The following is a 26,324-nucleotide window of genomic DNA, read 5'->3' on the forward strand; positions in this document are numbered from 1 at the left end:
CACAGTCAATATATGTGGGGGGCTGCCTTTACCTTTGGGGAATTTCTCTGAGGCAAGGTAAGGCTTCTATTTCTATCTTTAGGGGTAGTTAGCTCTTAGGCTGTGAAGAGGCGTCTAGGGAGAGTTAGGCACGCTCCACGGCTATTTCTAGTGTGTTTGATAGGAGTAGGGTTTGCGGTCAGCAGAGTTTCCACTTCCCCAGAGCTAGTCCCGATTTTGAGTTTACTCATCAGGTCATTCCGGGTGCTCCTAATCACCAGGTTCATAACAGTATCCATCCACAGACAGCTGTTTCGGGGTTTTTGCCCCTCAACAGTGTGGAGTAGGAAACCGGCTATTAGGAGCAGTGCCTAGTAAAAAGGCTATAAAGGTACAGATGACTGACCTCATGGAGACCAAAACATCCCACACCGCAGAGACACCATCACGTGTTTCTCAACGCAGTGATCCAGAACACTGCCCCAATATGCAAATGCATGTAGAGTACCTGTGGAGACACCATCACGTGTTTCTCAACGCAGTGAATAGCCAGGCTCTTCCCCAGGAAGGAACAACCACGGGAAGGGCAGCATCCGATAAAGGAAAACATCCAATAAAGGAAGACCACCTATGCCAAGCATGGTATCCATCCACAGACAGCTGTTTCGGGGTTTTTGCCCCTCATCAGTGTGGAGTAGGAAACTGGCTATTAGGAGCAGTGCCTAGTAAAAAGGCTATAAAGGTACAGATGATTGACCTCATGGAGACCAAAACATCCAACACCGCGGAGACACCATCACGTGTTTCTCAACGCAGTGATCCAGAACACTGCCCCAATATGCAAATGCAGGTAGAGTAGCTACGGAGACACTATCACGTGTTTCTCAACGCAAGCAGTGAATAGCCAGGCCTTTCCCCAGGAAGGAACAACCACGGGAAGGGCAGCATCCGATAAAGGAAAACATCCAATAAAGGAAGACCACCTATGCCAAGCATGGTATCCATCCACAGACAGCTGTTTCGTTTTTTTTTTTAAAACATGGATACCATGCTTGGCAGAGGTGGTCTTCCTTTATTGGATGTTTTCCTTTATCGGATGCTGCCCTTCCCGTGGTTGTTCCTTCCCGGGGAAAGGCCTGGCTATTCACTGCTTGCGTTGAGAAACACGTGATGGTGTCTCCGCAGCTACTCTACATATACTAAGTTAGTAACATCTGTCCCCTACACTCAGGAGCAGCCATGTATATCCTGGTAGCCCTAGCATGCACAATTAGCTTCCTCTGCCATTTTGGCACATCATCGGTAATAGGGCACATATTTCAAATGAATTTGTGTGACTCTGAAAAAGAAATCCATTTGGGTAATGAGACACTTCAGCTGACACTGGAAGTTTGGTGGGCAATCACATAAGGCTGGGCAGTCAGCAGGAGAAATCGTGTCGTGTGGTGTCCCTTTAAGAGCTAGAGGAGGCATGCACTGAGTAGTCACAGGCAGCTCACACGACGGGCTGCACACGGGCGGCGCGCAGAGCTGCAGCCTCCTCTACTCTCAGCTCATCCGCTGCCAGGGAAGGATCTGTCCTGTACAACTAGGGCTTTGTGCACCACCAGGTGATGCTGGAAAGGGATGTAAAGGGAGGAAAATGAGCAAGATACCACCCTCCAAATCTTGGCCACTTTTCCTGACAGCACAGTCAGAGCTGTGATGTCTCTTTCCTCTCGTGCAAATCCTGTAGGAGTGAGCAGCAGAGCACACAGCACCTTGTACTAATCCCCAGCAAGAAGATTATTTGGGAAAAAGCTTCCTACAATGAGGCTTATTTTGGTGCAAATGGATTTTATAAAGTGTTAGATCATTCCAATGAATGTCCCTGGAACTCCCTGCCTCTGGCTGGATTATACAGGTAAGGAGCTGCCACAATGCAGATGTTAAAAGTCAAGGGATGGGATGTAGCAAGGAGGGAAGGAGAGAGGAGCTGCCATGCAATGAGTTATTGATCAGAGATGATAAGGGGTCTGGGTCAGGCTGCAGGAGGGTACTTACTGGGAAATGGGGAGCAGCTGGTCTGGGGCAGGATGATGGACAGGAAGAACCCTATGGCAATAATGTTATTCATTGTGTGTGGGGAGTGTAGAGATACTGTATGGATACATGTAGCAGAGCTGGATTTGTGGCATGGAACCATGGCTTGTATTGTATGCTAAGGTCTTCCAGCTCCGGACACATTCAGCTCTGCTGGGATCTTATAATTTATGGGGAAAGTGAATTCTTGATAAGTTCTATGTGATTGACCAACTTCATCTGCCTGGTGCCCATGTGCCCTGTGCAGAGACAGCTGCAAGCAATGCTGGCAGTGTGGGATCTCTAAAGGCAGGTCAGGGAGGAGAGAGAGAAAGAATAGATAGATAGATAGATAGATAGATAGATAGATAGATAGATAGATAGATCATAAATAGATATTAGGAAGCTGATAAAGAGAGAAATTAGAAAAATGATTTCCAGATGGAAAGAAAAATGGAAAAATAATATAGTTGGCTAATATAAAGATTAGATAGATTTTAGAAAAAGGATTGCTAGACAGAAAGAATAATGAAAAAATGATACATAATTAAATATTAGTAAATGATTGCAAGATTAGATAAAGTCTGAATCTATGTATCTCATTCTATTTACATTTATATATGTGATGCTTGTAAACAGAAGTGAATATGTATGTAGGTCCCTCCCTATGCTATAAACATTTGTACAATCACACGTCCACACACAGAAATACCCACATTTACTATATTTTTAGGGTGGGAGAGAATGTAGACTTTACTGCTAATGATTGGACATTCTTTCAAATATTATACACATACACACACACACACACACACACACACATACATACACTATACACATACATATACACACACCACATGCACACACATACACACACACTGGTATTAGTGAGTCTGTGTAGTTGCATAATCCCATAATTTCCATATAAAATACTTTGCATTGTGCCACATAATATCTTCCCGCATCCTGTGGGTCACACAGTTACTATCTGGCCAATTCCTCTAGGACCAGGGAAAGGTTTTCCCATTACTTACAAGTGACTAAGCCTTTTAGTGAGAGGACACGTCCCCACTGGACTGGAGTGTCATATCCCTCAGTCAGATTACTGCACTATTAAATAAGGGGCCATAACAGTGTGATTGGCTGAATATGGAGAGCGCCCGAGCCATGATTAATTGGCTGATATAAAATATTATCACAGCACACGATGTACAGAGACAGTCACTAGCCAGCCCCATCACACCACACGTCACTGCTGTATAACCAGTGTTTTCAAGAATTACAATTAACTGAACCCGTCCTGCCCGGGTCATAGGAGAATTAAGGGTCATTAACTCATTATACTCATTATACATTGTCCCTTTACATCCAATAATAAAAATATCTATCTATCTGTCTATCTATCTATCTATCTATCTATCTATCTATCTATCTATCTATCTATCTATCATCTATCTATTATCTATCTATCATCTATCTATCTATTATCTATCATCTATCTATATATTTATCTATTATCTATCTATCTATCTATTATGTATCTATCTATGATCTATATTTCTATTATCTATCTATTATCTATAATCTCTCTATCATCTATCTATTATCTATCATCTCTCTATTATGTATCATCTTTCTATTTTCTATCTATCATGTATCTATTATCTATCTATATATATCCTTCTGTCTATCTATTATCTGTCTATCCTTCTATCTATCTATCTATCTATCTATCTATCTATCTATCTATCTATCACCACATATTGATCACTTTACTTTCACCAGATTTGATGCAGACATTGCTACGACAGTCGCACATATGAATGAAACTTGCAAACATCTATACAATCTTGTTTCGACAACAAGAAGGCAAACATTTTGCCACAAATCCTCCCTGTGTGAACATACTCTAAAGCGCCTTTCATTAGCGGGTGACGCAGAGCTTGGCTTCCCAGATGTAGCAGAGCTGAGCATGTGATGTCTCCATTATATCACAATACCCATCTGTGAGTTCACAGTCAAATTTCAGTCTCTCCATATTCCAGCCTCGCAGAGTTAATTGACAAATTCATCTCTGCTTTCATATTCTGCCATTATTATTATTATTTATTTATTAGGAGGTTGTAATTTTGTTATGACACAGAACTGCAGACAGTTCGTTTATTAGAGAGCCATTTGTACTTGTAAGTGCTCCATCTGCCCCTGCCGGCTGCACTCTTTTCCCTGGACTGTCTTCATGCTCTTAGCCTCCCTGGTATTATTATGTGTGGTGTAGCAGAGCCGAGCGGGGGGTCATTCACTATATTCTGATTGTTACTATGTGGATCCTCCCTGAAATGAAGGGTCAGGAATATAATTACTCATCATGTCCATGTTTCATCTAGAGAATGGCGATGGTCTGTGCAACGTCTTGGCTCGTCTATTTGTGGATAAGTGCCTGTGTGCTGCTACTCTGTCAGGGGTCTCTCCATCAGCAGAGCTTTCAACAACATCATCTTCACCGGCCAGGTAAGGAGCCTTCACGTTCTGTCATATCCAATCACTGCGTCTTCACTTAGTGATGTTCCCATTCACTGGTGACGTTTGCCCATGCAAGTTATTACTCTCTGTTATCAGTCATTTTGAATTTGACTGTCGTGTTATTTAATAGGATGCCTGTCAGGAAGCCTGGATCCATCCCTGGTAATACTGTGTGTCACGTTTCCCCAGTTTTAAGACCTTTCAGATGTGCGATTTATATCCTAATGTTAGATTAAATGTAATAAGAATAATAATTATTAATTTAATTTTAAAGAAAAGTTTAATATTATTTATTTATTATAAATAATAAATTATATATATATATATATATATATATATACATATATATATATACATATGGTGTAATTTTATATATATATAAATATATAATAACACCATATATGCATACATTTATGTGTCATTTTTATTTATATGTATTTACATATATAAAAAAAAATAATATATAAATGAATAAAAATTTCACTATATATTTCTATATATATTAGATTAGATTAAATTAGATTATTATTATAGTTGTGGGTTTTTTTTGCATCCTTTGAATGTTGCTGGTTAAGTTTCATGAATTAACTATGGTGGGTTGGTCACTTTGTGTCAGGGGTTAATGTGGCTTTTTTTTGCAAGATATCGTTCCAATCAATGAATCCGACATATATGTTTGACTGCCAGACGTAAACATGTTGAGAAATTCATTTTTATATATACGTTGTATTTGTCATTTTCGTCCTTGCTGGGATTTATTCGGTTGGGTTTCCATTTATCGGTGGCATCAGGATCCGTCGATCAGTGATGTCAAAGTGGCATCGGTTGTCTTCTGACCATTTCACCAGTTTCTACTGGAAAACTGGTGAGTTGGATAAAAAAAAGAAGCAATATGCAACTTTTTTCCGATCCAGGTCTTTGAAGGGTGCAGTACAACAACTGTTGCTCTGGATAAATGTGAATGATCCCAGACAGAACTATGAGGTCAGTTCTTGCATGAGTTTCCAGATGGCCAAGTGGTAAACGATGCCTTACTGAATAATCCAATGGTCAGAGGACTTTGTTATGTAAAAGTTGCCATATAGGATTGGGTGCCATGTTGGAGAAAAAAACGAAGTTTCCCCGTACTTAAGATGCTGATGTATCAGAGCTGCCAGTGTGCGGTTTATATAACTCATCATGGTGTCGTGCCAAATGACAACGTCTCATGTGATCCAATAAGGATTTGGCTTTACCGGGACTTACCTTTAAGGTTTGCCTTCTGTCTCGCATTGCTTGAGTTTGTGACGGTGGACCATGAACAATTACTAAAATCTTGGTGCAGATGGTGAGCTTTGATATGCTGAACATTCCAGTATGTATTATGGTGTCTTTTACAATGTAGAGTGTGGCTTCTCACCTATCTGGTATGATATGATAGGAGGAGGAGTTGGCATAAGATCGATGATGCGGAGGTGTCGGAATTTTGATCCTGTACAATTTAATGAAAACTGACTCTTGATATATCTGATGAAGTATGTGAATGTTCTCATTAACAGGAAGACATCCCCATGGACCTTCTTCCTGTTCTCCGCCATTCGTTGAGTAAATACTTACCACCATGTCCTACAAGGAAAGGTCCACCTAAGCCAGTTAAGACAGAAGACAGAGCGTCATTTCAATTATGGCTTTTGTATGTTCTCATCATTTGGGCATGAATTACTTACTTACTACCCACCAGAAACCAATGTTGGCATCAATTAGTTACAAGCTATAACATTATCCAGCTTCATGGTGCTCGATAACTCCTCGATCTCCTATCAATAAACCCCTGTTGGACACCTTCGTCCATAGATCTAGTTATGTACCTACCACTGTGGATGCTGTGAGGACCTATCTATGAAGTCCACCACAATTCGCTCTTAATTGTCTATTAGTGGTCTACAATATTTTTTTTTAACAGGTTGGAAACTAAAACTTTCAAAATGTCTCAAGTTGCCTGGATATACTGGAAGTTGTAGTTTCCCAACAGTTGGAGAACCAAGGGTTGGAGACCCATTATTTAGACTATAGTATAGAATGCATGCTTGCATGCTCAGCTCCGTTATGTAGACATAGAAAGTGGTGACATCCACTTTCTAATTATACTTATAATCTCCATATGTCTACGTGTAAGATTCAAGGTCCTTAGGTTCTAAGAGCCTTGGGTTTCATTTCAACCATGTGTGAGCCTATTAGTAGCCATGTAGAAGTCAATTAACTTTGATGTTCTTCATAGGTCTTTTCATTTTATGGAGTAACTGTAAGATTCTGATATAAAGTTCTGTTACAAGTGCTGCATATTTATCTTGAAGCCAGTGGTAACTTCCAGCAATTGGAAAGCCAAATGTTGGAGATATCTGATTTACACCATCGTAAAATTTGCATTGGCGGCCAAGTCATAGGGTCATAGTGATGATGACCTCAGTAGTTTAAAGAGGTTGGACCACCACAAGATGTGACAAGTGTCAGGAGAATGGTACACATGATTCCCTTGTTGGAATGGAGCACTGGTCATGCCGGAACACCATCGCATCTCGTTTAGTCCTATGAACAATGATTAGACTATGACTATGGGGACCATCAGTGCTTCATTCTCTGGCTCTGAAGGGGTCCCAGCTATCAGACCTCTAGTGATCAGACTCATATCACCAATATGTGATTTTTGAGAAAATGTTATGGTGGGCCAATCTCATAGTCATCTTCAAGTGTCTTTATGCAGATCCCAAGACCTTTAGATGACTATTCTAAGAGTGTTGGCTTTGTTGTCCATCCTACTGTCCGCTTAGAAGGCAAGGAACATTGTTATGTCACTCTTCATAAATCTACTCTTATATGGGTCAATGCCAAGTTTCCAATGGTTGTGTCTGTATCTTAATGAGGAAAGGGCTTATAAAGGACACCAAAAAACCCAATGCCTATTTAACAACTGTCAACCCGACAAACCAGAACCTAGATCTATAGTAAATCGTTGGTCTCCTGCCAAGGAATAACCTTGTTTTTTCAAGCTTGAAAACAACATGAATATCTCCTGATCCTCAAATCTCTTCCAAATAGGAAAAATATTTGTTCAATCACCAGACAGCAAAATTTCCAGTTTGTAAAAAATCAAGCCTGAACAAGTGGAATTATCAAAGCAATATGGGGAAACGAGCAGACGGGCATCTCGGAAGCATTTGCTAAAGCCCGAGGAATGACCTCTTTTATGAAGCAGGCGCAATAAGACGCCAATTGCATACCAAGTACTAGGGAAATGTTAAAAAATGACATATCTTTTATTCAGGGTTGTGATATAGATAGAGTGAAGCTTTCACATTTGCTTCATCACCTGGTTAGGAGCGGCACGGCCCCCCTCCATCGCGCCTCTTTTAGTCTCCTTCACTATACCATATGTGAGTAAGATTGATGGGAAGTTGATCCTAGGCAGCCAATTCCAGTCTCTTAAGACATCATCCACAGCATTGACAGATGAGTGGAATTTGGCGATCGGTTTGTATCACTCACGTGTTGCACACCAGAAGAACAAGCCAAGGAAACTGATTTGGTAACTCTTGCATTTTCTTATCATCCCATAATTTATATGCATTTCACACTTTAAAAAAAATTTCAGTAAAATTCTTCAACATTTTTGCACTTCTTTGTAAAGTTTTTTGACTTCCATTATAGCTGTCATTACCATTCTCTGTGGGTCGTCCCCCATGTACATGGCTAGACTAACCCTCCATTCGGGGCGACTCCTGTGAGAGCTGTCATTGTGGTCATTATCACCCAGCTTTGTGAGAAACGGATAAGCTTATGTTTGGATCGCATTGTTGCATGCATTAATGGATGGTGACAGACTATCATTATGGTCATTGTTATACATCTTTATAGGGAATGTCTGATTTAGAAAAATCATTTTTCACTGCCCTATGAAGAAATTCAAATATAAAGTGGGTCATGTGATCTATTAGCTGGACCAAAAAGAACTTCTCTTTGGTTGGAGGACCTCTTACACTAACATCCCATTTATCAAAATGTAATTCTTCAGTCCACCTCTGGAGGCACTGCAGGGAAATTGAATGCTTGGTGCTGATCTCTCTCTTTCTCACAGATTATAGCTAATTAGTGGGATCACTTGTGAGCAGTTTATGGTCCCTTCTTAAAAGATAAAAGCTGTCCAGTGTAGGTAAACCCTTTAATGGCACTATGATTAGAGAACTTGGCCATATAGGACTTTTTTTTTTTTTACTGTATATGACCTGTATTTGGCCAGTTTAGCCATTGCTTGGAATTCTTAAAAACAGACAGAAATAGCCAAATTTAATTCTAACAACTGGAATAATAAGGCAAATTCACTTCTCATTTATAAGTTCTGGAAAAATAAATACAAATAAAGAATGGTAACATCTGTATTATTTTAAGTTCATCTGGAGGACCCAGCATGTAATTCTTCATTTGCCCTACTGGGGTGCTGTAGGGAAGCTCCACGATTGTTGCCGTAATCCCTCAGTTGATCGCTGGGGTCTGAGCAGAAGGACACTGTGTAGTAAGATTATTGTTGAGGGGACTGTTCCAGATAAAACAATCAAATTTAAAGACCCGCTTTTCGGTGATGCACATCCTTAATTAAACGTAGTAGGACAAAATGGTCACATCTGTGTTGTAATCAGTTCAACAGGATATCATTTGTCATTCGCTAGCTATATGGACCGGATCATTACTTTCCTTTAGGTTTTTACAAGATTACGCCATCCCATAATAATAAAACAGGAAGACATACGAGATAACTACCCATTATCTACCGATGAACGCAAAACATACATTTTTCCATCAGTTTAGTTTCTGCGAATGCCTGCCGATGACAGCGTGATAATATTTAAAGGAATTATGCGGCAATAGGTAAGACACTCCATCTACCGGTGACATAATGAACAATTATAACTCTATTATGGGAATAGTGTGTGATTAGCTAATTAGAAAATTGGTGATTTAATTCTTCTTCTACATTTTACAGAGCTGATATAGCGAGATGGCACTTGACTGTATACACAAGCTAAGACTGCTAATTCATCATATAGTGAGGCAGGTTTATCAAAACTCTGACAGTAAAACTGCTAATGCTTTCTATACTGAGGCGTGTACAGTATCATGTTATTGTTATAGCGTTAGGGACTCACCTGGTAAAGTAGATTCTCTAAGTCATAGGTTATGGTGGGCTGGACAGCACGGACCTGAGGTGATGATACAACGGAGCTGGACTTGCAGGATGAAACATGGATCATCAAGGCTTTGCAGAACAGCAGTTTGTCAAACAAAGGTTGAAGCAGGAGATGCATCTGGAGGGCATTTACATACAGAAAAAGCAGACAAGTATATGGAATTGAGTATTTTGAAGCAGGGATATGGTTAACCACAGGATTAGCAGAAACATGTATACAATCAGGTATCTTGCAGCAGGGAAACAGTTAACCACAGGAGCAGCAGACTTATAATATACAATAGAATCAAGAAAACATTAACGAATAGAGATGAACCATTACATTTGTAGGAACCTGTTCTAGTTGCCTTAACATTAGTAAGTGGCCACCAGATGGAAGCCCTGCAAACCCCCACACACATTTACCAGCATCCCTGACTTCTCTTTTGATTATCCAGCGTAACATGATGTCACTGTTGAGGGGTGAAGCACCTTTTACATCACATCAGGCTAGCTAATCAAAAAAGGACACCAAAATACTGGCAGGTAGGAGGCGGTTTAAGGACCCCAGTCTTGTGGACACAGAATACTAATGTGGCATCTTGACTAGGAGTCTGCAAATCAATTTGTTCATCGCTGGCATTACATAATTAAACAGGTATGTTTGGTAGCAGAAATGATCTTGTTACTTGTAGCTTGACAAAGCAGAGCTTTTTAGTAGAGACGGGTTAGTAACTTGTGGCTTGACTCAGCAGAGATTTCAACAACAGGATTCACTGGACTGAGTTAGGAAGTGGTGTTTGGATGCTAGAAAGCAGGCAGGAGTTGCAGGGAGGATAATTAGCTATCAGGCTGGATCAGAGTATAGTGGAAGATGAGGATAACTCCTGCAAATGCATGTGGTATAATGGTAGACTTCCTGAATACTCAGGCAACTCATGACTGCCTGAGCTGGCCTTAAAAGGCCTTTGGGTGTTGGCATCAGACATGCTTGCTAGGTTACCAGTGTAACCAGTTGCAAACTAGCACAGATAGAACCTGCTATAGGAGAAGGAAGCAAGGGTTGGCACTGGAGCCAGGACAGATGAGTAAAGATGATGGTTCGAGTTTATCATTCCTTCTACACCCTTCAAAATCTTTCAAAATTTGTCTCAAGGTATTTCTGCTGTTTGAATGTAGGTTAAACCCTCAGAGCAATTTATCTTGGTGAGCCCAAGTAACTCCAGTTCAACTCTTCCTTTGGTTAGTTTCTAACAGCAGTGGTGGCCCCATAGCACAGTTGACGATGGGTATTTCATTACATTGTTTTTTTCCACCCACTACAGTTTGTTTCACTTTCTGCCCCATTCATATTGACCCTTACGCCAATTCCATACTCCAGTTATACAAATGATGCAGTTCAGGAGTCCTGCACAGGCTGCTGCTACCCATTTGCCAAGGGGAAATTCGTCCATTCTCGCCAAGGGCCCTATAGCTGCCCATGATCTGCCCATATGACATGCCCAATCTTAAGTTCTCCAACATCTGTCATCAGCAAGAGTTGAAAAACCGTTATATACATTAGTCAGAGCTAAAATAGATGGGTTCTGTCAGTTAGAATGGCTACCTTTAAGTGTTGTTCCTTAAAGTCACATACACGTAACTTGTGAGCCACTGGGGTCCAGGAATCTCCTCCGATTCCAAGAATGGAGTCCTGAAGTGTCTGCGTGCCACTACTTCATTCATTTTATAGGACTGATAGAGATAGACAAGCGATGAACTTGGCCATCTCCACCAGTCCCTTACACAATATATCTGTAGCAGTGGTTCAAATGTGAGGCTACACACAATTCCAACCAGGCATTTTAACGCAAAGTTCTTAGGAAAGGGAAAGGTCTCGGCAATCAGGAAGTCATCATAAACCCTGCAGATAGGTGAGAACTTTATATTTTTTTGATCAACCCTTTATGTGGCATTAAAAATGATTGACGTCTTCCTCACCAGACCTCTGCTTGCTTAAATAGGAAAATAAATGTGACATAACCGCTAATGTCGGATTGCCCAAATTCTTTTTTATTAAAAGCTAAATAAGATCAACCGGCCGTGTTAAGAGTCATCTGTGCTCAACAGAAAACCCAGAGAACCCTGTAATTACTCTGCCTCTTTTTGTCAAGGAACATCTGAATTTGTAGTCACCAAGGACTTTTACATTATTCATCCAGAAGTCCCTTGTGTCCACGTTTTCCTCTATCAGCATGGATTGTTAGTTTGAAGCATGTATTCTTGATCATACTCGGGGCATTATATATCAACAGACCGAGCTGCCGCTACAAACACTTACTACAGAGTCACCGTGTTATTACACAACTTTCCATCGGGGTCGTACAAACAAATCATGGGGCCTGATTGAGTCCCCAGCTTCCCCACACAAAAAAAACTATTTGGCGGAGAAGGCAGGGTCATACCTACCACCCTTTAGAAACATGGAGAGAGATATGTTTTAAGGTGTCACTACTGAAGCCCTTTAGTGTTCTCACCCAGAAGAATTTATATTTTACGGCTCTTTTAGAATATGGTGTCCCAGCCTATCCCTCCCTCCACGTGGTATGATATTCCCATAGTGAATTCTTCCCCACAATTCCCCCACATTCACAGTATGATGATCCCACAGTGCCTTCAGCAAAGTATAATGCCACAGTGCCCCCATCATATTATTGTGCCCCCAACATAGTATGATGTCCCCCCAGTGACCCTCAACACAGTATCATACCGCACACAGCCCCAACATAGTATGATGTCATCGCAGTGACCCTAAAAACCATATAATACCCTCCACAGCATGATGCCCATAAGTGCCCCAGACACAGTATATCCCCAAAGTCCCCCCTCGCACAGTATGATATATCCACAGCCCCTCATACAGTATGATGCCATACACTCAGTTTTATGCCTACCACTCAGTATGATGTCCCCATAGCCCAAACACAGTATGATTCCCCCACTCAGTATGATGCCTCCCACTAAGTATGATGCCTCCCACTCAGTATGATGCCTCCCACTCAGTATGATGCTGCCACAGATCCAGCACAGTGAGAATCCCAACACTCACTCTGAAGGCCCCACAGCCCCAACACAGTATGATGCCCCACACTCAGTATGATGCCCCCACAGACCCAACACAGTATGAATCCTCCCTCTTAGTGTGATGCCCCAACACAGTATGATGCCCCCACTCAGTATGATGCTGCCACAGCCCAAACACAGTATGAATCCCTACACTCAGTATGATGCCCCCACAGCCCCAACACAGTATGATGCCCCACAGACCAAACACAGTATGAATCCTCCCTCTTAGTGTGATGCCCCAACACAGTATGATGCCCCCCACTCAGTATGATGCTCCCACAAGCCCAACACAGTATGATCCCCCACACTCAGTATGATCCCCCACACTTAGTATGATGCCCCAACAGCTCCAACACAGCATGATGCCCCAACTCCGTATGATTCCCTCACAGAGCCAACAAGATATCATGTCGCCCAGATTAACTGCTTTGACGTTTAGACTTCTGCTACGTGAGGCCTTGGTCAGGTATTGTACTAGCTGCAACTTGACTCTACACTAATTTCTTCTGATGATGCTACAGAGAATGAAAGGCTCTCCACCTTAGGGGCTTGACTGCTAATGTTTTTATGGGCCTCCTATAGCTTCACCACCCCTACACTGAATGAAAGTAAGAATATGTAGTAATTATTTTAGATTGCTTTACATCATGCCTGTTTTTAATAGAATGGTTAAAGAGCAAGAAATTGCTTCTTAAAGGGGTATTCCCATCTTCATATCTATGACACAATCATAGGATATACCACAAATGTCTCATAGTTGCGCATCTCTATGTTGGAACTGCATCTTCCGTTAGAACAGGACCACTGGAATGAGAAGGTGCCATCTCTCCATTCCCAGGATCGTGATATAGGGACCTCTTCTTGAGATAGATGAAGATCTTAGTGGGGGTCACTAAGTATAGTCGCTGAACATACCGTAACTCCAGGAAGCTACAAAGTGGTGTCAGTAGAGTTTCTCATCCTTAAATGGAACCCGTCCAATCAAACTTGGGTCCTGACCTGTGGGCAGTATATCGTAGAGCAGGAGAAGCTGAACAGAATGATGTATAGTTTTGTCAGAAAAGATCCAGTATAACTTGAAATTTATACATTTTAGATCTTCTTAATTCTGAGCTTAAGAATCCAGTGGGAGGTGTTAATGATGGTGGACAGCCTTTATTGTATAAGTGATCACACATAGTTAAAAGAACCCCCAACTGGACTCCTAATCCCTGAAAGAAGTCCGGTGGGCAGTTATGTTTATATTTGAAAGCTATTCTTGTATAAGAAAGCACAAAGATTTCTGTTATTGAGTTATAAGAACCGCCCACCAGACTCCTAAGTTAGCAGAAATTAAATGATAGAAATGCCAATTTATTCTGATTCTTTACTGACAAAATTCTATAACAATCTGCTCAGCTCCTTCTGATCGTTACCATGCTGCCCACAGATAGTTCTGCATGTTTAATTTGACAAGTTCCCTTTTTTCGCACAAAAAAATGTTAATTGATGACCAGCATGACCCCTCGGTTCCCAACAAAGTTTTTATGTTCCAGCCTTTTTCTTGAGACATTACACAAGGGGTAAAACTGCATTACCACGGGCTGAATCCAGGAACAGGTTATGACTGATAACCTGTTCCTGGATTCAGCCCATTCATTCTGCTGATTTGTAGGAGTCCTGAGGGTTGGACCTTCCCCGATCGCACATAGGCAATGAATTGAAAATCCTGGACAGTTCCATTAAGACACCAGGGGTGGTATATACCATATGTGCAACCAAGGCTGTAGCCTAGTAGGTAAGGGACCCAGAGACCACCAAAAGGAGTTTGTAGGACCATTAGAAATTAGATTGCAAGTAAAGGATGTAGCTAACGCATTTCAAAGCTCCCAATTCGTGATCAGTTGTTCACAACACATAAGGGGGTGCCTGTTGATGAGCTATTGAAGAGCGAGGGTCCTAAATACTTGCAGAGGACCCATCCATATTCTCAGAGGTAACCTCTGTATTGTTGAAGTGGTTGACCCTATAAGACAACCCTTTCCAAAACCCTACTGGGACGTCGTAGAGGTTGAATACTCTGCTTCTTAAGCCCAATTAGACTAATGTTGACCGAACTCACTGATATCTATGGGTTTGGACAATGTGTATGGCAGGGGTGGGATTCAGCCGGTACGACCCGGTACGGGGCAGCCGTTTACTAAAATTTCTCTCTGCCAGCGTTCCGGTAATTGAAAATGCCCCCCCCACCCCCGTCGCCGCTTATGCCTCCTGCTCCCGCCTCCCTGTCTCATACTCACCTCACCTGCTCCAGCGGTGCCAGCTGGTCTGCTCTCAGCGACTGCACGACTGCAGCTCACCCTGTGTGAGCGGTCACATGGTGCCGCCTCATTAAGGTGATGAATATTCATGAATATTCATCATCTTAAATGACCGTTACCACCTGACCGCGGCGCTCACACAGGACGAGGAGGACGGTGCAGTGCTGCGCAGGGACAGAGCGAGGTGGAGGATTCATTCCGTTCCTCTGCTACGCGGTGTGTGAGCCTGTGAGGTGACTCAGGTGACCGTGAGTATGAATCATTCCAGCCAGGGAGGACGGGGGAGCCGGCGGGGAGGAGGAGGTCCGCGGTGGACGGCCAGGACGGGGAGCCATGCCCTGGGCCATGAATGATACAAGATGGGACTGGGAGCGGCGGGATGAATCATGAATCATTCCAGGCAGCCAGGGAGGATGAAGGGAGCCGGCGGCGAGCATGTAGGAGGTCCGCGGTGGACGGGGAGCCGTGATACAAGATGGGACTGGGGAGCCGGCGATGAGCCACGCATACGCTGGGGGGGGGGAGATGAGCCAGTGCGTGGCTCATCCCCCCCCCTGTATGCGTGGCTCATCTCCCCCTCCTGTATGCATAGGTGGGCCAGGCACTGGCTCATCTCCCATCCCCCCCCCTGTATGCGTGGCCCACGCATACGGGGGGGGATGGGAGATGAGCCAGTGCCTGAGCCACCCATGCATACAGGGAGGGGGAGATGAGCCACGCATACAGGGGGATGGGAGATGAGCCAGTGCCTGAGCCACCCATGCATACAGGGGGGGGATGAGTTACCTATGCATATAGGGAGGGGGAGATGAGCCATGCATACATGATGGGAGGGGGGGCCATTATACAGTATGCATGGAGCATCATATGTGGCCTTTATACAGTATGCAGCATCATGTGTGGCCATTGTACAGTATGGAGCATCATGTGTGGTTATTATACAGTATGGAGCATAATGTGTGGCCTTTATACAGTATGGAGCATCATGTGTGGCCATTGTACAGTATGGAGCATCATGTGTGGCCATTATACAGTATGGAGCATAATGTGTGGCCTTTATACAGTATGGAGCATCATGTGTGGCCATTGTACAGTATGGAGCATCATGTGTGGCCATTATACAGTATGGAGCATCATGTGTGGCCGTTATACAGTATGGAGCATCATGTGTGGCCGTTATACAGTATGGTCCGCCCCTGCCCCATTGTCGGCCATGGCCGGCTGTGTGCTGCTGGGGTGTGACTGTGCGGCCGGGCAGGGGTCCGAACGTCGAGATGGCTGTATCTGCAAACTGCTTCCAAAAATATGAATCGTGCCACTGGGCGTGGCTTATTAGTATGGGCGGGGTTATTGAAAATGGGCGTGGCCAAAATTCCGGCCGCCGCGACTTAGAGGACCTGTTGTTAAAAATTTGAATCCCACCCCTGGTGTATGGGGCACCAGCCAACTGATGGTCGGGGAAGATGTTGATCGGGCATGTCCCATTTTGGACTGCTGATGCCTTTTTTTCTCCCGGAGATAAGTCGCTGGCAGAGATGTCCGTCGGCAGCTTTCTCGTAGAGACCACAGGAGCGCTACTGTGTGTAGAAGAGACGGCCAAATTGGCTGTCAGCTGAATGATCGGCCAGTCGTCCATCCGGCAGTCATCTGATGTGTTTGGCCGACCTTACACTACAAGGGGATCCCTTCTGTAGACTAGAAAGGATTAAGCTTTCCTAAAACGTTCTGTACCTTGGCAGCAGCTGTATGCACATTGGCAGATCCATATGTCACCCAGGGCACTCGATGAGCATCTTCATCTCTCGGCAATAAATAATTCCATCCTAAATGCTCTTATAGAGTTTTGCTTTCAAGCCACAGAAGTCACTCCTTTTCTAGTAGAAAATAGAATGTCTGAGATATTTGTTTTATTACCGTTATCTATTTTTAACGCCTGAACGGAGCGGCATGAAAAATCAGCGAATGGAACGAATGCTATCTCGTTACTAGATAAGACAGATGTTATTGTGACCTTAGATATTGTATTGATTTAGGATACGGCACATTTGTGACTGTCTCGCAGGCTGTCCTCTCAAGGTTTCCACTTTCCCTGTGATGTATCTATGACTTCTGGCACCTAAACTGCTGGAGTGATACAGTGCGAATTTTCATTACCGATAACACGGAATGTGTCAAAAAGACCCTACGTTACAAAGAAACATATACTTAATTAGTTTCAATTAGGGATCGTTATAGTTGGGATCCTCCCTTAGTCGTCCCAGAAATGTTTTTTGAAAGACTGGGGGTTTTTTTTTTGGGTGGGGGTTTAGAAGGATTTTCTTAGGCGTAATCACAAAGATGTGCACTGATGTGGGAGAGCTGGCCAAATTGTCTGCACATACATTTTCTTGTAGGGAGTGTTATAGCAATGTTTCATGGGGAAAAACTATGCAAAATAGTGTTTCTCTTGAAAAAGTAAAAAATACAAACATTTTTCAAACTATAGCCAACTATCCTGTAATTCAATACCCAAACTCTGACTTAGGTTGAACGAAATCTACAGATGAACAATTGAACTAAATGAGAAACATATACTATTAAGGGAGGAAGGACTGGAATGTTTTTTGTGCATTTTTGTGCCCTAAGGTCAGACATTGACTTTCGAGTAGCCACCTATATGTGATACTAAAGACATCGGCTTGGGATTCCTATATTCTGATTAAGGTGCCAACTATTAAAGGGGTGTTCTCAAATTTGAAAGTTATCTCCTATCCAAAAGACAGCAGATAACTTTCTGATCGCTAGGGGTCCGACTACCGTGGTCACCACTGATCGCTAGAATGAATCCTTTGAATGAAGCAGAGTTTGATTATGCACACTGCCGCTCCATTCATTCTAATAGGAGCGCCGAAGATTGGCCGATCACTGCACTTAGCCAACTCATTAAGAATAAATGGTGTGGCAATATGCATGATCGACCTCCGATTCAGCCGGGGCTCTTTAGTGGATCAGTGGAGACCTTGGCAGTTGGACCCCCAGGATAGGGGATAACTTTTCAACTTGAGAATACATCTCAATTACTTAGAACACCATTATCATTTCCCTTCTTCCCCACTCACTCTACCTGAATGGCTGTCTTCTTGGCCACATCTTTTTCCCCACACTCAAACCATAACTCGTCATTTTGTGTGACACACGTAAAAATCATCTCCTCTTATCACAGGGATTGAAGCAGGATGCTAATCCTCACTCTTCCTTTCCTACACGTTGACTGGAAGACCCTTCTACTGATTGCATTTCTTCACTCTAGAGTCGACTATCGTAGCTCCAGTTCCAGTAGCTCTAGTGACGAGGAGACAGGGGGGAGGGGGAAAATTCAAGTGCAATAGGGTCTTATGCGATAAACTGGAATATATTGAAAAAAAAACCTTCTAAGTTTGTGGAATACAACACATAAATTTGAGATTTGGAAAGGAGATGTTTCAGCAGCTGAACGACCAACAGGTTGGAGGGTCCAACATGACCTTTGAATAGTGGAAAATAGTAGACGATCTGTGGTGCTGGTTTTGTATCCATAGTAAAGATCCAATATGCGGTATCAGAATGTCTATGCAGTTTTGTTGTCAATGCATTTCGAAGTTGGCAAACTTCTTCAGGAGACCCACAACGTTGATAATCAATCTGCATAGACATTCCGATACCGCATATTGTGGATTCAGAGCCAGATCACCCACTTTTTTCCACTTTTTGCTTTAGTGAAGAGAGAATAATTCATCTAACTGATGGTTCCCTTGCCTTCTATTGACAATCATGGTCATACCTTCTGAGAAAATCATTACGAATTTCTGGAACATCTCAGGAATGTAATCTGGCCAATTGACTTGTCTTCATGCTACAGTATAAGCAGTTACTTTGCCTTTTTGATATCTTATATTGTCCATATAACACAAGACTATCGTTCTTTGGTCCGAACCTACTACAAAACCATGAGTTACCCTTGGGTATGGGAAACCAGTCACAGTTTTTCTTTGCATATTGTACAACTAAGGACATTGTGGAGAAATCTGTAAAAAGGTGTGTTTGTACCTCAGTTCATAAAAACTTTTCGGTAGTAGCCAAATCTCTTACGGATATGACCAGGAAGGGGACGGATTTCTCCAAGTGGTCCAGTCCTGCCTGGGAGGCATTTGATACGTTGAAAAGGTGTTTTTCTTCTACGCCGATTCTTATTCAGCCTGAAGTCTCTCAGCCTTTTATTGTTGAGGTCAATGCGTCTGAGGTGGGGGTGGGGGCTGTATTGTCGCAGGGTGCGTCTCCTGGTAAATGGAAACCATGTTCTTATTTTTCTAAAAAAACTGTCAACGGCTGAATAAAATTATGACATTGGTAAAAGGGAACTCTTAGCAATCAAATTGGCTTTTGAGGAGTGGCGTCATTTTTTGGAGGGAACGGTTCACCCAGTCATGGTAATCACAGATCATAAGAATCTGGTATACTTGGAATCGGCAAAACGTCTAACACCTCGACAGGGAAGATGGGCATTGTTCTTTACCAGGTTTAACTTTTTTGTCACTTATAGGCCGGGGAACAAGAACATTAAGGCAGATGCCTTATAGCGTTGCTTTCCTGGGGGAGGAGATAAATGTGAACCAGTACCTATTCTTCAAAAAGGGGTGGCGATGGCGTATATATGCTCCGATCTGGAAAGAAAGGTTGTTGACGCTCAGGGGGATGCCCCTGCTGCCTGTCCACTTGGTAAACTGTTTGTTCTGGTAAGTCTGCGTCTTAGGGTATGTGCACACGTTGCGGATTTTGCTGTGGATTCGCAGCAGTTTTCCGAGTTTACAGTACCATGTAAACCCATGGAAAACAAAATCCGCAGAGCACATGCTGCAGAAAAAAACGCGCGGAAGCGTAGCGTTGTTTATTCTGCAGCATGTCAATTCTTTGTGCGGATTCCGCTGCGGTTTACACCTGCTCCATAATAGGAATCTGCACGTGTAAAACCGCAGGTGGAATCCGCACAAAATTCGCAAAAAAATCTCGGTAAATCTGCGGTAATTCCGCAGGTAATCTGCAGTGCGGTTTACCTGCTGATTTACCAAAATCAGTCCGGAAAAATCCGCACCACTTTCCGCAACGTGTGCATGTGGCCTTAGAGTCCTAAACGATCATCACGATTCAGTGTTGGCCGGACATCCTGGTCATAAAGCCACCGCTGATCTGCTTACTCAGCATTTTTTGATGGCCAGGTGCTCATAAGGATGTTCGGGAGTATAAAGCCTCTTGCAGTGTCTGCGCGCATTCTAAGACCTCTCATACTTGTCCATTGGGGATGCTCCAACCATTGTAGATTCCCAGCAGACCTTAGAATCACTTGTCAGTTTATTTTGTCATGGATCTACCCCTGTCAGCAGGGAATACTGTAGTTCTGGTGGTGGTAGATAGATTTAGTAAAATGTCTCATTTTATCGCTTTGCCAGCTTTACCGAACACCAAATCCTTGGCTCAAGTTTTTGTCAGAGAAATGATTAGATAGCACGGGATCCCGACCGATATTGTTTCTAATCGGGGGGGTGCAGTTTGTCTCCAAGTTTTGGAGGGCATTTTGCACCCATCTGGGTATCCACTTTTCATTTTCTTCCGCTTTTCATCCGCAGTCTAATGGGCAAACTGAATGGTTTAGCCAGAATCTAGAGTTGTATCTCAGGGGTTTTGTTTTTTAATATCAGGAGGACTGGGTTACCTATTTACCATTGGCCGAATTCGCTGTAAATAATCGTTGTCAGGAGTTGCCTGGTAAGTCCCCGTTTTTCGGGGCATATGGGTTGCATCCTCAGTTTAGTTCTTTTAATGGTAATCGCCCTTCTGGATTACCAGAGGAAGAACAGTTTTCATCTTCCATTTCTACCATATGGCAGGGGGTTACGAATAATTTGAGGAAGATGGGATCTAAATGTAAGTGTGTGGCTGATCGGAGACATTTGGTGGGTCCGGAACTGTGTGTTGGTGACTTGGTGTGGTTGTCCTCTAGGAACATTAAGCTGAAGGTTCCGTTTTGGAAACCGGATTTCAGGTTTCTCGGTCCTTATAAAATCATAGCCATCATCAATCTCGTATCATTTTACCTTGCCTTACCACCCACCTTTAGGATCCATAATGTATTTCATCGTTCTCTACTCAAAAAATATGTTGCATCTTCTGTACCATCACCTCTACCACCATCTCCTGTCATTGTCGATGGTAATTTTAGAGTTTCAGATTGCGAAGATTTTGGACTCTCGTCTTGTTCGTCGGTCGCTTCAGTATCTGGTACATTGGAGGGGGTACGGTCCTGAGGAGAGGATGTGGGTACCAGCAACTGATGTTTATGTGGCCAGACTGGTTCTGGTTTTTCACGTAGCACACCCTAATAAACCTGCTCTTGAGGTTCCGGAGGTCCCTCGTAGAAGAGGGCGTACTGTGGGGGTACAGTGTGAAGCCAGAAGACGCCAGCTTCTGATTGCTCCTACTCCAGCGCTAAGAAGAAGCATTTCTACTTCATTTTAAATGTGTATATTTTTTCTGGCAGAACAGGGGTTAATCAACCATGTTGGAAATCCCTGTGCTCAGCTGTGCTCGGTTAGCTACTCCTTTTCCCTTTATAATCTGGGCTCTGTTACTAATCCTCATCAGAGCTAGCTTTATTACCGCATGCCTTACGGTGGTAGAGGAGTTGGTATGAGAAGGAGAGTTGATGGAGTTATTAGCAACTGTTGCTTGGTTTATATGCTTGGTAATTCCTTATCCTTCTCTATTTTGGTTTATTCCCCTACCTTCACACATTGGTGGATTCCTCTGTTATATGTGAGTGAATATTTTGTATGCCTGGAGTTTTCTGTTGACCCTTGTCTGTGTAGCCTTGTTTGTCGGGTTGGTGTACTACGGTGCACAGTAACGCCCCCTCTTCCCTGGGTGGGGCAAGAGAACAGATGGAGGGCTAACTCAGGAGGTCAAGTCAAGGGTGGAGGCCCCAGTATCTTCACCTTCAGAAGTATCCCGGGGAGTAGGGCGCCCCCTAGTGTTAGGGACCTGGAAGGAGCCCCTCGTCCCGGGTCACCCAACAGCTGTGTCATGACAATTTCATTGAATTTCTAATACCGTTCACATTCCTCATTTACCACCTATTTTTGACACAACATCAAATTACGAAAAATCTAGATTTAATTAATAATCTCTTCTTAGAATAAGAGCATCTTTTTTTTTCACGGATATTTGAGTTTCACATGCTTCACATCCTCTTATTATTCAAAGATAATATGTCTGAACTGAGTTTTTTGTTTATTAAAATTCTATAAAAATATCAAGAACAGCAAAAAAAATAGCGTGCATGCTTCTAAGAGAGTGGGCATGCCTCTGTACACCAAGTGCATATTAGATAAAAGATAGAGGTAAACAAATTCCAGAAATTCATTTTGGACAGATTTCCTAGATTCAGCCAGCAGAAACAATTTGGTTTTAATCAAAAGTGTCCTGAATCACAATTTTTCCAGACACCAGAGCATAAAATTGAAAGGGAAGAAGAGGGTTGAAAAATAATAAAATATTATACTCACCTGCCCTAGACCAGTTTTGTTGCCACAGCTTCCCGTCTGGACCTCAAGTTACACCCTCCAGTCTTCGGATATTTCGGCGATGTCTAGATCTCAATAGTCACGTGAGGCATGATGCACTTACTTGAATTCAAAGACTTGTGTCAACTTTGGAGGACTAGGTAAATTGAGGACTGGGCGGGGAACATCGGTGGCAGGACTAGTGAGGGGCTGAGCTATGTCAGGTGTGGATAATCTTCTATTACTTTTTAATCTGTAAAAAAAAATTCAAATTTTGGGGTAAATTGGTAGCAATATTGATTTTTTTTTTTACTGATTAACAATACTATAAAGTGCCGCCTAACCATACACTCGAAAGATGATATACTGTAAAGTGCCTAAACAGCAGTACCAACAATTCCCAAGAAAACACCATTATACAAAGCTCAACTAATACCGACATACGGAGAGAAAATACAGGAACTGATTAAAAATGATGCTATACAATGTATAAATAATACTGCTATACAATTAAAATTATGCAGTAGATGTTTTGCCAACATTGCAAATTAACAAATATCTATGCAATATAAGAGAAGTTGCTGATTGCTGGACCTCAAGCGATCTCGAGAACGGAATCCCGGAATGTCAAGTTCCCGGAACCCCCGAATTCTAGATGTTCACCCAACTCGTTATCTATAGAACTGCCGAAAATAGTAGAGCACAATACTTTGGTTTTTTCGACATTTCCATAGTCAATGAGGCGCAATCAAAAAGGGGTTCTGCAGATTCCCATTCTTCAGTTCAGTAGGGGTCTTAGCGGTCAATGAGTTATCCCCAATTTTTTGGATGGAAGATAACTTGGAATCTGTGATTAATTGGTGTTAATCAGAAGCCAGATCATCAGTGGGGCCCACTTTAAGCAGGTCACAGTCTCCCCAAAATAATCTATATAGTTGTCTAACAATATAAAAAAACTCTCAAATGTTAAAATATCGACTAAAATATTCTAAAAAAAATAATATATGTAGAAATATTCCATGATGTTTGTGCAAAACGCTATAACAAAAATTGAAAAACCACTCAAATTCCCCGATGGCCCCCAGGCATCTTTTCCCTTTTCATGTCATGCAAATAACCCCTCTGCTTCTCTGCGCTCGTCTTCTTTTTTTTTTCTTCCAATCTTTCACTGTAATTAATATTATTTTGTGCTTTAATTACATGTTATAATTATTATATATAATTACATGGTGTTGCCGTCCCCTGAGGAATCAGAAAAAGCACCCAGCTTGTTTTCAACCTTCGAATTCACCAGGGAAAAACACTAAAATAAAAATCAAGAAAGAGACTTGTAAAACAACAGAGAGGGAGCAAGCTTTGGAGATGCGCTCTCTGATTAGCCCATGAACAAAGGGTGATTGGTACTGCGAGACAGAATATTAAATAATGGATTAATATGCTAAAAAAATGACAGCTTGAGGAAGATTCATGCCGGCCAAAAATTATTAATACAGTTGTAAACCATAGTGGAATTATAAACCCACAGGTTGATGTTTAATTTATTAGGGATCAAGGCTCGGGAAGTAACTTATTTGTGGTTTGGAGATGAAGACGTTGGAATTTTTATTTTTTTTTTCAGAGTTTTTTTCTACTATGGTAGAAAAAGAAAATTATAAAAATTGTTGAGAAACCTCTTGGATTTTTTTTTGTTTTTTGTTCTTGAATTTTTCTAACCACCGATGAAAGAGCTTTGAGCAACCTTTCCTTCCAATTAATTAATTTTTCACTTTCCTTTCCATTAAATCTAGAAAGTAAGGCCAGCAATTTTACATTTGGTCAGAGATCAAAAAAGTCAAATGGAGATGCTGGAATTTTTAGTTTTTTTTTTAGAAATTTAAGATAAAAATATTGTAAAATCATTTGGATTTTTTGTAGTGTGATGTTTCTGGTTTTCATTTGTTTTCTTGAATTCTTTTAACCATCAGGGAAAAAGCTTTGAGGACTCTTTCCTTTCCCTTAATTAATTTCACTTTCCTGTCCATTAATTCTAGAAAATAAATTAGGCAATCTTACATTTGGCCGGAGATCCAGGAAGTAAAATATGTATGGTTTGGAGAAAGAGATGTTGGAATTTTTTGGTTTTCTTGATGGGAATTTATTTTCTATTAAGATAACAAAATTGAAAAGTAAATAAAAAAAAAGTGTTGAGAAACCTCTTGGATTTTTTGTGTAATGTTTCCTGTTTTCATTTTTGTATTTTATTTTTTTCAGCATAATTGAAAGCTTTGAGGAATTTTTCCATTAGTTAATTGATTTCACTTTAATTTCCATTAGTTCTAGTAAGTAAGATGGACAATAGTACGGTAGATAAAAAATCAAGGAAGGATATTTTTCTGGTTTGAAGATAGATCAATGTTTGAAATGTCTCTTTTTTATGGATTTTATTTGTTGTTGTTTTTTTTTTTTGCTTTCTATTCTTTAGATTTTTTTTTTGTCCCAAGAAATGAGGAATTGTAAAATTGAAAAAACTTGTGAAAACTTTTGGATTTTATTGTGTGATGCTTCTTTGCATATTGTTTTTCTTGATTTTTTATGGCTATTGCTGACCTAAACACTTTTATGCCCAAAAAAGACAAAAGTATTCTAGGAGTGATAGCTTTAATGGCTAACATACCGTATATACTCGAGTATAAGCCGAGATTTTCAGCCCACTTTTTTGGGCTGAAATTGCCCCTCTCGGCTTATACTCGAATCATACCCGGCGGTCGGCAAGGGGGGGGAGCGGGGGCTGTTTAAAAATACTCACCTAGTCCAGGCGCGGTCCCTGCAGGTCCCTGTCTTCCCCGGCGCCGGCAGCAGCAGCTTCAGCTTCTTCCTGTACTGAGCGGTCACATGGTCCCGCTGATTACAGTAAATGAATATGCGGCTCCACCTCCCATAGGGGTGGAGCCGCATATTCATTACTGTAATCAGCGGTACCATGTGACCGCTGAGTACAGGATAAAGCACTGCGGCGTCGGGGAAGCAGGATCTACACAGCGGCAGGACCAGGTGAGTATACGGGGAGGGGAGAGCAGCGCTGCGCGATAGTCACCTGCTCCTCGTTCCGGGCGCCGATCTGTCTCCAGCACTGATGCTGAGGTCAGAGGGCGCGGTGACGTGGTCAGTGCGCGCCCTCTGCTGAATGTCAGTGCTGGAGACAGATCGGCGCCCGGAACGAGGAGCAGGTGACTATTGAAAGTGCGGGGGCCTGAGCGACGGAGAGGTGAGTATGTGATTTTTTTTTTTATCGCAGCAAATGGGGCAAGTGTCTGTATGGAGCATCTATGGGGCCATAACGTTCCTGCAGCACTATATGGGGCCATAACGTTCCTGCAGCACTATATGGGGCCATAACGTTCCTGGAGCACTATATGGGGGCCATAACATTCCTGCAGCACTATATGGGGCCATAACATTCCTGCGGCACTATATGGGGCCATAACATTCCTGCGGCACTATATGGGGCCATAACATTCCTGCAGCACTATATGGGGCCATAACATTCCTGCAGCACTATATGGGGCCATAACATTCCTGCGGCACTATATGGGGCCATAACATTCCTGCGGC

The 26,324-nt window shown here is 42.3% G+C and overlaps 1 protein-coding gene across 3 annotated transcripts in view; it reads left to right on the forward strand.

Annotated features, from left to right (window-relative positions):
* The first annotated feature begins 1,461 nt into the window (after positions 1 to 1,461).
* Positions 1,462 to 26,324, forward strand: part of TAFA1 (TAFA chemokine like family member 1) — a 368,499-nt gene continuing 343,636 nt past the window's right edge. For all 3 annotated transcript variants that reach the window (XM_077276059.1, XM_077276058.1, XM_077276060.1), the window contains exons 1-2: positions 1,462 to 1,882; positions 4,425 to 4,548. In XM_077276059.1, the coding sequence (XP_077132174.1) occupies positions 1,844 to 1,882; positions 4,425 to 4,548 (163 nt within the window). In that variant the 5' untranslated portion in view covers positions 1,462 to 1,843. The remainder of the gene's footprint in view (positions 1,883 to 4,424; positions 4,549 to 26,324) is intronic.

The sequence above is a fragment of the Ranitomeya variabilis genome, chromosome 8 (genome assembly GCF_051348905.1).
Source record: "Ranitomeya variabilis isolate aRanVar5 chromosome 8, aRanVar5.hap1, whole genome shotgun sequence".
Classification (NCBI taxonomy): Eukaryota; Metazoa; Chordata; class Amphibia; order Anura; family Dendrobatidae; genus Ranitomeya; species Ranitomeya variabilis.